At 41.2% G+C, this 12,644-nt stretch overlaps 2 protein-coding genes and 1 long non-coding RNA gene across 3 annotated transcripts in view; 2 read left to right on the top strand and 1 right to left on the bottom strand.

Annotated features, from left to right (window-relative positions):
* The window catches only part of LOC107681355 (DNA damage-binding protein 1-like), a 29,730-nt gene extending 25,187 nt beyond the window's left edge, over window positions 1–4,543 (top strand). The window contains 10 exon segments of the mRNA XM_016477631.1: window positions 283–490; window positions 588–683; window positions 1,183–1,294; window positions 1,576–1,748; window positions 1,750–1,825; window positions 1,921–2,030; window positions 2,341–2,510; window positions 2,862–2,989; window positions 3,036–3,176; window positions 4,187–4,543. Coding sequence (XP_016333117.1) covers window positions 283–490; window positions 588–683; window positions 1,183–1,294; window positions 1,576–1,748; window positions 1,750–1,825; window positions 1,921–2,030; window positions 2,341–2,510; window positions 2,862–2,989; window positions 3,036–3,176; window positions 4,187–4,270 — 1,298 coding nt within the window. The 3' untranslated portion in view covers window positions 4,271–4,543.
* Window positions 4,544–5,862: 1,319 nt separating this feature from the next.
* Window positions 5,863–7,138, top strand: LOC107681357 (uncharacterized). Its single transcript, XR_001633245.1, has 3 exons — window positions 5,863–5,987; window positions 6,540–6,645; window positions 6,720–7,138. It is a non-coding gene; the product is annotated as an uncharacterized LOC107681357 (long non-coding RNA).
* A 1,016-nt stretch (window positions 7,139–8,154) lies between these two features.
* The window catches only part of LOC107681356 (tetraspanin-4), a 32,260-nt gene continuing 27,770 nt past the window's right edge, over window positions 8,155–12,644 (bottom strand). The window contains 4 exon segments of the mRNA XM_074186980.1: window positions 8,155–8,442; window positions 8,516–8,599; window positions 8,780–8,843; window positions 8,996–9,165. Of these exon segments, the coding sequence (XP_074043081.1) occupies window positions 8,374–8,442; window positions 8,516–8,599; window positions 8,780–8,843; window positions 8,996–9,165 (387 nt within the window). The 3' untranslated portion in view covers window positions 8,155–8,373.

Below are 12,644 nucleotides of genomic sequence, written 5' to 3'. Positions count from 1 at the left end.
TCACACACACTCACTCACTCACTCTCACAGTAAATTACAAGCAATAGCACAAATAAATACAGTAGAACAAATCAAATCAAATAAACAGTGGTTCAAGTTTTTCAGGCAGATCTAACTCTTTTTATTCAGGTAAGAAATACTACAGAGATTGAATGAAGTAATACATTTATATGTTCTGTTGCAAAATTCTAATTCAATTCAGATTCACACCCTAATCTCTTAATTTTCAAGAACCGATCCAACAGGAAGTGTCTGATGTGGCGTGTGTGTCATTCTGTGCAGGGGTTTTGAGTGAGCGTAAGAAGGTGACTCTGGGCACTCAGCCCACGGTTCTGCGCACCTTCCGCTCGCTCTCCACATCTAATGTGTTCGCCTGCTCCGACCGGCCCACCGTCATCTACTCCAGCAACCACAAACTGGTCTTCTCTAACGTCAACCTGAAGGAGGTCAACTACATGTGCCCACTCAACTCTGAGGGATACCCCGACAGGTACGACACGAGAAAGATCAGGCCTGTTCTTATCAGCGAACACATCTGTAGTGAAAGATGGAGCGGTGACTTTGATTTCCTCTTCCTTCTGTCACAGTCTGGCTCTGGCCAACAACAGCACTCTGACCATCGGCACTATCGATGAGATCCAGAAGCTCCACATCCGAACCGTTCCTCTCTACGAGTCGCCCAAGTGAGTGTGTGTCCTCCGACAGGAACACATCCAGACTGCAGTCTCTGAGCTTTACTGGAAAGAACTAGGAATGTCAATGTCAATTTATTAGATGAAGCTTCTCATTGTGTAATTATGAGAGCAAAAGCACTGTCTATAAAATCATCAGTCTTTGTTTCTTGCTCACTAAACACGCACCATTCATATGCTCGAGTATAATGTCATTAGAATTGGAGCGTTTACTTTTAAAGTATAGATGATGTGCACTACAAACACATGATCGTATGTTAAAGTTGTCTTTTTTTGCAGTGCCACTCTTTCTAATAAATCCAGCCCATCAGTTTTATTTAGTGGCTCTCTGAGGGTTAAACCTCCACTGAGTAATCTAATGACACATTGTAAAGGCCAAATAAAACCAAAATTGGCTATTGCCATCTGAAGCGTGAATATTTAGTGATTAATCAGCAACTCAGTCGCTCTGGTGCTGTCTGTGCTTCAGTGCTCGTGTGTGTCGTTGCAGGCGGATCTGCTATCAGGAGGTGTCTCAGTGTTTCGGAGTTTTGTCCAGTAGAGTAGAAATGCAGGACACCAGCGGGACAACAGCAGCCGTGCGGCCCAGCGCCAGCACACAGGTGTGTGTGTGTGTGTGTGTGAGAGTGAGAGTGTGTGTGTATGTGTGTGTGTCTGTGTGTGAGAGTGTGTGTGTGTGTGTGTGTGTGTGAGAGAGAGAGTGTATGTATGTGTGAGAGTGTGAGAGAGTGTGTGCGAGTGTGTGTGTGCGAGTGAGTGTGTCTGTGTGTGTTAAACACTTCAGCTTCCTCCTCATGAAGCAGATGCACTGAGATGTGTGTGTGAGTGTGTGGTGTGTCAGATGCACTGAGATGTGTGTGTGTGTGTGTGTGCGCGCGCTCAGGCGCTCTCCAGCAGCGTCAGCTCCAGTAAGCTGTTTCCCAGCAGCACTTCTCCTCACGAGACGTCGTTTGGAGAGGAGGTGGAGGTGCACAGTCTGCTGGTGGTGGATCAGCACACATTTGAGGGTAAGTGTGAGCGCTGTCAGCTGGAGTGTGTGTGCAGGCGTGACGTCTGACTTCATCCTGGTGGGTGACCTGATGCGCTCCGTGCTGCTGCTGGCCTACAAACCCATGGAGGGCAGCTTCGAGGAGGTGACCGCTGCCGCCGGGAATTCTGGGATTCATGCGTCGTTTCAAGTTGTAAGAAAGCAGTTCTTAATTTCCTCTCGCTGTTTTCCTTCCATTAGATTGCTCGTGATTTCAATCCCAACTGGATGAGTGCTGTTGAAATCCTGGATGATGACAACTTCCTCGGAGCGGAGAACGCTTTCAACCTGTTCGTCTGCCAGAAGGACAGGTAATGGATTGAGGATTGTTTCATGTGATTGGCAGGTTGCTGGAGGAAGGACTGGGCGTCTGAAGGATCAGTGAAATCATAGCTCAGTAGGAATCCAGCGATAATGAGTTTCGCATGAGGATGACAGATTTCACTTCCGGTTGATAACTGGAGTTTGACCAGCAGAAAGCTGCTTGGATTGAGCGTGACCTCTGAAGCTGTGCTTCGTGTATCACTGCACTGTTGATAACAGATAAAGGGTCTGTTTTCTTCACTGATGTGATGCACCTTAAGGGCAGTGAATGATTGTTGGGTTGCGTGTGTCCTCCAGCGCGGCGACTACAGACGAGGAGCGGCAGCACCTGCAGGAGGTGGGTCTGTTCCACCTGGGAGAGTTTGTCAACGTGTTTTCACACGGATCTCTGGTGCTGCAGAATCTGGGCGAGAGCTCGACGCCGACACAGGGCTCGGTGCTGTTCGGCACAGTCAACGGCATGATTGGTGAGCTGCTTCTCCCTTCACTCTGCTGTACCTCAAACACTTTTAGAGTCACAGCCGTGAGATCGGGACGTTACTAATGTGCCTGCCTCGTGCTGACATGAGCACAGATGGGAAGTGTCTGGGTGTGTCTGTGAGGACTGATTTACAGACGTCTCCAGAAGAGGAATACATCGTGATTAAGAGCGGTTTGTCAGGCGTGAGGCGTGGAGCCGCTTCTGCACTCATATCAGACTCATTCTGAAGAATCTAAAGCAGCTTTCATTTGTAGGATTTCCAGAGAATTAAACTCTACCTTCATATCATTACTGTGATGTTGGTTGTGTGTAAATGTGCGTTTGCTCTGTGTTTGAGGTTTGGTGACGTCGCTGTCGGAGGGCTGGTACAGTTTACTGCTGGATCTACAGAACCGACTCAACAAAGTCATCAAGAGCGTCGGCAAGATCGAGCACAGCTTATATCCTTCAGCAGCGGTCAGAGACGTGTGCTTGTGTGTGTGATTTAACAGTCTTTTCTGACCTGTTGAAGTCCTTGACTAGCGCCACCTGGAGGTCCTTCCACACCGAGCGCAAGACTGAGCAGGCCACAGGATTCATTGACGGAGATCTGATCGAGAGCTTCTTGGATCTGGGTCGAGCTAAGATGCAGGAGGTGGTCAGCACACTGCAGGTGATCTCCTCACATCACTGCTTTCCTGCTGCTTCATTCATGGCTACTCTGATGATGTAAAAAATCGCTCCTGATGAATGCTTGCGCTCACGACTCGCTCATCGTATTATATGGTGATGTGTAGTTAAAGCGGCGCTGACCGTATGCGTCTGGGCTCATCTTGACCCGTCTCAATCAGGCGTGTTTGATTAGGAAGAGTTTAAAATGGATTTGTCAGGCGATTATTGAATCATTACCACAATACTGATTTCTCACTATAGACATTAAAAGTTTTTAAAAAAGCAAAAAACAGCATCTGTACGCAAACTGACTGCCAACTGCCATTTTTGTTCATTCAGCTCAGCCTAATCACACGTAAAGGATTGTGGGATATCATAGGTGTGTTCCATGTCATAGTGGTAAAGATGGTGTTTATGAGTTATGGATGGGAAACTCTGGATTTGAGTTTGTGAGTCGCCTATAGGCAATAATATAGGCCTAATGATTCGATATGCAGAATATTTGTCAGTTAATATGAATAAAAACAAAGCAAACACATGACGTGTATTAATTCCTCATTTCATAGAAGTAGAGTTAAAAGATACACGTTTATAATGCTCTAACCGAGCAACTTAAACACACCTGACACCATAATGATGAACGTCCAGGACTTAAACACAGCAGTACATCTGCGCTGCTCATAAATCCATCAGATGAAGGCGTGTCAGGCGACAGGAAGTGATGCGATCACTGGATTCAGACGCCTCCAGAAACAGGGCTGGGAGACACGGAGCTAAAGATACATGTTCACCAAAGGATTATGATTTTAATTGAAAAGATTATTTCAACAAAAAAGCTGTTTTAATAAAAATACCCTAATACCCCTCTAATATGAGTTGTGATGCATACGATGCTTTATTTCCACACAGATGCAGGTTGAGCATCTCAAATGCTTTCCTGAATACTTGAGTGCGCGTGCGTAAGCTTCATCTGTCTTCACATTCACACGTGTTCATGTGTTTGTGTTGTAGATCGATGACGGCAGCGGGATGAAGCGCGAGGCGACGGTGGACGAGGTTATTAAAATCGTGGAGGAGCTGACGCGGATCCACTAACCGCGAGCGTCACGCATCTGTGCATAACTATACATACATCAGAGTGTGTGTGTGTGTGTGTGTGTGTTCAGTCTCACGCTCACGCATGCACAGCCGCGCTCACCTCTTCTTCATTTGCTTGTCCTGTGAGCATCGAGGTGAAGATCACTGTCTGCTGGATGGAGGAGCCGATTCGGATTCTGCCAGCACTGATCCGCAATAGTTTTAGTGAAGCGTTTGTCATTGTGGTGTCTCTCTGTTTGGTCATTTATTTTAATAAAGTTTCCTTCAGTATTTTGGGCCCGTTGTGTTTTATCTAGTGTGTGTGTGTGGGGGGTCTTTTAATAAAAGCAGCACATTACATACAGAAGAGATGAATTCAGTCGTATTTTCTCCTCTCCTGTGTAGCGCTAATGTGCGATAAACCCAGACAGGCTGATATAAGAGCTCAAATCAGAGCCGCACTGTGCATTATCCTGCATATTACATGACTGCTTACTTCATTAATAAATAAATGGACATGAAATATTGATTTGAGTGTGCATGACTTTATTATGGGAAGCAGGAGAGTGTAATAGACAGTTCAGCAGAAAGCCGTCTGATCATCACATCTGTCCTGATCCATCTAATATAGTAATATACAAGTCATTAATACATTAAACAACATTGTGCTTAATGTCAGCTCTTGTGATTTAAGTTAATAAAACTTTATTTTGTGATTATTAAACCATAGGATCAGCCATTGATTTAAGTAAATGTTTTTGTCAAAATGTGTATTGTGTGAATTAAAGTGGTCTCGTCATGGCAACAGAGTTGTAAAATCCGAACAGGAAAGGCCTGTAATTTCACTGTAATCCAGATTTTTTATTTATTTATTTTTATGTGAGGTCTTCTTGCCATCATTTATTTTCTGTCTACAGATGGACAGTTCAGTCCTGGTTTGTCAGGGATGTTCCAGGCTCAAAACTGACAGATTGAAATAAGTGATGAGAGAGAGTTTGAGTGTGTGTTTCATGTTTGAGGAAGCAGATGAGTTACACTTGGATCGGGAATCTAGTTCAGGTTTTGTGTTTCTATACTGTGACCCATCCATTTCAGGTCTCTAATAACGAGCAGAGGAGCTGAATCAGGTGTGTTTAATTAGGAAGAGTAATTAGGGAAATGTGTGCTGTTGGCGTTTCTCCAGGAGCAGGGTTGAGAAACACAGATCTAGTGTAATGTCAAGGCATTCAGTAATTAGACGTGCTGCTGCGTGGTTTGGGAAGTTTTCATTTGAGATTGTTGTAGGCCATGGTTTCTGCTCCTCTGCAGAACGCTGTCTCTCTCTCTCTATGTGTTTGTGAAAGAAGATCACTCTCCTCATCATCATCCTGCAGAACACAACCAACCTCGATGAAATACCTGCAGTGATAACTTCTGTTAGTTATTTTGACCCAGAGCGTTGAACACTTTGGTCTTTGGAAATCTTGATGGTTTTGGGAAAGATCTGGGAAATGTCTTCGGTTCAACACGGACCAGCCATGAGTATGATGATGGACTCCTGTTCTGTCAAGCAAGATGCGGCACACAACCTCTGATTCCTGCCATCATACCACTGATCTATAATAGAGAACACTATATATAGAGATATATATATATAGATAGATAGATAGATAGATCAGCGCACTCATACAGCGAATATTTTCATCTTGAGCAGGTCTTCTGTAATCGTGCTGATCATCAGTGAGCTTCAGACCAGGTAAATACATGAACTTCATTATAACATTGAAAATATTTATAACATGCATCATTGCTCAAGAAACTATTATAACGTTCAGTTTGTTAATCATGGCTGCTGATGTTCTGATGTATATTATGCAGGATAGTTAATGCATTACAGTACTGTGTTACTGCATAAAAAACTAACAAATTGTGTTACTTGGTTACTTTCTGTGGCGAGTAATGCGTTGCGTTACTTTCTTACACCTGAGCTGGGCTTGCTTATTTATTTTTAATAACAGAAAAACAAAACCAAAAACGTTATATTTTTGGCAACTGTAAGGGCCCTTTCATATCAAAAAAATGAAATGAATAAGTCTCAGTCACTCCCAATTTCTCTCAACACAGAGACAGGAGAGCTGTCAGTGAATAAATGTGAAAACGCATATCTTGCATTACTTATTTAAGAAAGTAACTCTGATATTTTCTTGTAAATGTAAAAGTAATGCATTACTTTACAGTTACTTGAAGGAGTAATCTGATTATGTATTTTGCGTTACCCCTAACCCTGAGGACCGCTCTTCTTCTTCAGAGCTGTATTGAGGATTCATGAACGAAGTGGACACGATTATCTATGAGAAACTGCTCCATCCTGATTCCAGTGTGAATGAGAACACACACACCTTCAGCAAGAAAAGGTACCTGGACTTAATTTTATTAGTCAGTAGTCATGTATTAGACCTCATTCATGTGATCATCTAAACACCTTTAGGATATTCCACTGTTAACGTACACAACATCCAACTCTCCCAGTTCTGCTGATCCAAACATAAAGATGCATCTGCCTGAGTTCTAAACCTCATTAGCTGATTTAGTGATTGCAGAAGCAGCTTCACAGATAGACGGGCTAGAGAAAGGAAAAACGGAGGAGAATGAATCTGTTTGTCCATGCAGTGAATTATTGTGACTCTGATGTTTGTCGACTGGCCGCAGACCCGGCTGAAGCAGTCCTGAACGAGACGTCTGTCCTGAAACCTTAATTCACAAATGGCAGCTTGTGACTGTAAATATTCTGACTGCAAGTAAACGAAGCTCCGCCTTGATGCAGTGATTGACAGGTGTGCAGTTCATAGTCACGCTGGATTCTCTAAATCACTGAATTCTGTTACATTCTTCCTGAAATATTCATGAAAAACCACTTCAATTATGACTGTAAATCCATTTGAACAATAGTTTAGCTGTCCTTACTGCATTCACAAATGAAATCTATCGTAACACATTCAGTTTTATATTTAATGTTAGCAGTAGTGTTGGAAATGCAAATCACATAAATGTATTTGGTTCTTCCAAATTTAGTACATATTTATTCCCATTATTTCCCATAGGTATAGGAAATGTAAATTCAAATACAGGAATACATTGACATTTTACATTTTTCATCTCAAATTGAATTCAGCTAAACGCTTCCATCATTTTCAAGCAACATATTTCATAAAAAGGAGCTTGTTAGGTTCAAAATGATAAAACTATACAAACAGTGTTCAAAATGAAGATATTTGAGACTCGACCGTGAGTTTGTGGTGGATCTGTTTGTGTGGATGTTTTATTCTGTGTTGGTGGCACAGACATCAGTTCTTCAGGCCACAGTCGATGCAATAACGTTAAAAACTGTGCTTTTGCTCTTTTACTGAATCGGCTCTGCTGAACAGACTTCTGCTGCTTTCTACATACTGCAAGTACTTCATTTGCTCAACTAAAATGTCTGTTTTATTACTTTTTGCTTTAAAGATGTCAAATAAGTCATATATACAAAAATGTGATCTAAATATCTTTTTTAATCTATTGAGAATTTGCTCTGAATAAATATAAACAGCGGTTATTCATTTAATACGTATTAATATGAAATTATACAAATATAAAATTATGACATTAGTTACTGGTGTCCCTCTTTAAAGGGGTCATATGATGCTGCTAAAAAGAACATTATTTTGTGTATTTGGTGTAATGAAATGTGTTTGTGGTTTGAGGTTCAAAACACATTATTTTCCACATACTGTACATTATTGTTTCTCCTCTATGCCCCGCCTTTCTGAAACGCTCGATTTTTACAAATAGTCTTTGCAACTTTACAGATCTTCTTTATGCACCAACAGCTTGTAGCACTCCAAAGAGAAAGGAAAAATTGAAATCGCATCATATGACCCCTTTAAAATTGCTATATTTTCTTCACAAATGGACAAAACAGGAAAAAAAAGAAACTGTCCATTAAATATTCACAAAGAGCCATTTTCATTCTTTCAGTTGATCTGGATTATAAAATCATGTCGCAAATAGCAGTGTGAGCAAAAGGTTGTGAGTGATGGCTACCGCGATGAAGAGGCAGAGATGCAGGTGCGTTTGGTCCGGTTCTGCTCTCGGCCGCGTCTCTATGCGTAGAAGGTCTCCACTTTCACAGCGTGACAGAATATGGTCATGGAGAACACCAGCCCCAGGATCTGCAAACACATGTCAATGCTGACCATCGCTGAGCTCTTATGTGTTGAGTGTTGTGATGTGAGCGTTCAGTACCTGTGTTAGAGCCGTACACAAAGCAAAGATCCACAGAGCCACCAGATTCTCCTGCAGCCAGCCCTTCACTCGCTCATAACACGGCTGTCGACACAAACCACAGCGATCAGTCACTTCAGAGAGAGCTGGACACTGTCACACTTACAGAGACTCAGTCTGTCCTGCCCAAACCGCCTGTTCACTCGGAGAATACACCAACACAGCAGAGAAAACAGTGTGTGCCAAACCATTTGATGAGCTCTTTAGAGACTAAAGCTGACTTACAGCCGTCCACCAGGTGCCAGGATTCTCCAGACCGCAGTTATCGCACACACACACACACAGAGAGAGACACAAACAAACACACACACACAGAGAGACACAGACGCACACACAGACAGAAAGACACAGAGACACACAAATGCACACACACACACACACACACACGCACACACACACACACCATCGTCACATGTCCTTCCTTCAAGACACTCAATCATATCTTACAGTGCTACACCTCTGGTTCTTGGGAAATAATCCTAACTACAGACAGGAATGCAGTGACGTACGTCGGTTTGGACGATGCTCCAGGCGTTGGTCAGGCCGATGTTTCCTTCAGTCCCGAAGAGCTGCAGGCCTTTCTTCAGGTCGCTTTGAGCATACAGATCAATCTAGAACACAGCGGGAAGAAAACCTTATTCATTAATTATAATGACATTAATCCCTGATTATCATATTCTGAAGCATATGGTTATGGTTGAACTGGTTTATTTTCACTGTGTATAGTACAAAACTTGATTTTATTAATCTGTATTTTTTTCCACAAAACATTTCTTAAAAACAAGACAAACTATTTGCCAGTGGGCAAGACAAATAAACGTCATGATATATTCTCTGAAAACATGTTATGAAGTCAATGTATATTGTTTTCAGGATTTTTTTAAATTAACTTATTTATTCTGGAAAACAAGACAAAAATGCTGATTAAGACTTTGTTTCACATAAGGACTAATAAAAGGGTTTTAATGCATACCTGCCAACCAATCAGAATCAAGTATTCAGACAGACCATGGTATAACGGTCTATAAACACCTTGTTCGCGTGTGAAATGAATAACCGCATGTTGTTTCAGCACATTTGAGCTGCAGGTTTAGTCTGTGGAGTCTGATTTAAGGCCCTGTTTTTCATTCTTGTGTAATGTGCTACGATCCTGCTCTACGTTGTTCATTTTCTATAAATGCACATCTAATTACAGTGGAACATAAATGTCCCTGAAAATTACCATTAATACAAGCCATGGAGCTGTGTCAGTAAATCAATTTAATTACTCATTCATTATGCTTTGCATTTTAACAGAGCAACGTAAACTAATACACAAATGGTGTTTGCGCTTAACGTTTGTTGTTTTCAACACTGAAAATGTGCGCAGATGAAACCAAGCCTGTTCTCAGCTGTGTGAAATGAATCTGGTCACAAACGTATTTCTACAGCCATCAGATCAAACCGTGACGGAGCAGGTTACATACGTGACTACATAACCCATGTACAGACGCTGGTTTATGTGATTCTTCAGAGCGACAGATGATGCACACAGTCAGGAACAGCACAAGCTTTACCACACCTGACTCTTACTGATAGTTCTGCTGCTGTTTAAGAACAACACGATCTATCCTGCAGTTCTTCATATTAACTCACTGTGACGGGATACATTTATAAACAAGTCATATCTGACATTTAAAGGACACAAATAGACACAAATAAACTGACACATGAGCCTCATTCATTAAACACAAGCAAACTTAATTTCCGTGTATATAAATTGTACTCAATTCAGTGTAACAGTTTACACATGAATGGATTTATTCATGATTTTCACAGAAACGCACTGATTGTGCTGGTGTTTGATGCATGAGGCCCACTGAGTGCTAAACATGAGCTGGTGAATGAACAAAGATGTGCTTGTCTACAGTCATTACTGCTGGCCAAGAGTAATGCATGTGAGAGAACGGCAGGGGGAGATGAAGAAAAGCATTTCTGTAGAGCAGGAATCTCCTGGAGAGCTGCTTCAGTTCCAGCCCTGCTCCAACACACAGCTCTGAACACCTCGATTAGCTTTCACTTTTATACATATACACATGTATTAGTGCCACATTAAAATCAGATTTTGAGAATAGATTCACAATGTTATGAGAATAAAGTTATGTAATTAAGGCATGTTTTGAGTAAAGAAACTTTCTTCAATAATTGAGTAAATTCCTGGACCTTCCCGAAAATTCTTCTCAAATTCGTATTCGCATCGTAAATCAAATTTTTGTTAATTAAGCTTGTGCATGTTAATTCAGTCACATACACACTCATTCTGAATTAGCATAATCCCGCTCATGAACCACGGCTAACGTGAATTGCGCGTACAGGAACGATGTGGGATCTTTGGACTCCCTTCAGGTTTGACTTCAGTAAATTTCATAAATGCAATAGAGACTGATTGACCACATGGCTGCTTTTAATAACTTTGATCAATTTCAAATGTAACATGTTTAGTACGTTCTTATTTGAAATTCTTAAATATAATTTTGGGAGCAATGAAACATCTAATATATGGGCTTGAGTCTTTCATAGTATTTAAAATAAAGCAATAAACCACAAGATGAGAAGCATTTCAGTGGTTTTGCAACGAGTAAGACGTGCTGTAAAACAGCAATATAATGAAAGGCAGTCCTATAAATATTTAAATTCTTTAATGATAACCAATTCTCCCAGCAAATCATATTGTTCATTAGTGTAACTGTAGGCTGTTGGTGATTTCACAGCAACACGGCACATTACATTCTGATGAACACAGCTGTCAGGCATATTTTATGGGAGTCAGAATGATTTTAAAATGAATTAAAGTTTTATTATAGTTCTATAAAAACTACTTTATTAAAAAAAAAGTTTTACAGCACTTAATATACAATGGTACAGATATATATGCATATTAAATATGATCAGACTGAGGCATATCTTTGACAGAAGCAGTAAACACAGACAGAAAACTCAGATGGAAACTAATTATTCACATCTAAAATATTTTACCTGTTCCTCTCGCAGTATGTGAGTTTTGTGAAGTGTTTATGGAATATCATCCTTTTCTGATAGCATATATATGAGTTATAAATGTTTTACAGTCTTTACTACAGAGGAATTGCACTGCCGTCATCAGTCGGCCAAACAGAGCGTCATCAATGAATTATTCAACACCACAAACAGAGAGGAAATAGAAAAACAGGAAAAAGGCAGTGAGAAAGACAGCAATCTATACTGTTGAAGCTGCCAGTGAAAGCTGTCCTCAGAGGATTGTGTTTCTTTCTCCAGACAGGATTTGAGTGCATGCATGCTCTGAACCCAGAGCCGTCATTGGAAACGCAAATGTGCATTAAATAAGCATCGTGGCAAGGTTTCACGCCTCCTTCCAGGTCTCATGACAGACTGCGGCACCATTACAAACACGTGTCTATATCATCTATACCAGCTCCTCCATTATTCCCTGTGATCCGTCTGCAAATGCTGGCACTTCACAGCCTTCCTCATAGATGTAATACAGTAATGCATCATAAATAATTCATATCAGTAAAGAGGAAGAAGCAGGGAGACGATAAAGAGGTCAAGGAGGTCGTTTCTAATCATCTGTGTAGAACAGAATCAGGGAACGCAAGAAGAAAACTATATACAGAATAACACAATTTCCACCTTACATTGCCAGTTTGTCAGTGTAATCTCTCCCTTTAGATCTGAGAGGATCATCACCAGCGGCGTGCTTCATGTTCTGCTGATGTGTGTGTAAATCACTTTATTCCTCCAGTTCACTTCAGTTAAAAGACGACAGTGACACACACTGAATAAAGGCCATTTATAATGACTACAGACTAACCCTAAACGACAAATGCTTTGCATTCTTATAGATTATTTCCAAAATAACATTATTGTTGAATTATTGATTTCTTTTCTTTATGTTTCTTTAGCCCAAATCACTGAAAACTGCATTTTTCAGGCTGGACTAGATCTCCATCCCTATACAGCCTCCATATGAGAGCCATGAGATACTAGCAGTCGTCTCGTCATCCTTACAATGTCTCTGCATTTGTCCAGTGCAGCTTTAGTAACTCAACAC

Source organism: Sinocyclocheilus anshuiensis, unplaced genomic scaffold (genome assembly GCF_001515605.1).
Source record: "Sinocyclocheilus anshuiensis isolate Anshui unplaced genomic scaffold, SAMN03320099.WGS_v1.1 scaffold1896, whole genome shotgun sequence".
Lineage (NCBI taxonomy): Eukaryota > Metazoa > Chordata > Actinopteri > Cypriniformes > Cyprinidae > Sinocyclocheilus > Sinocyclocheilus anshuiensis.
This window is presented reverse-complemented; position numbering and strand designations above follow the sequence as displayed.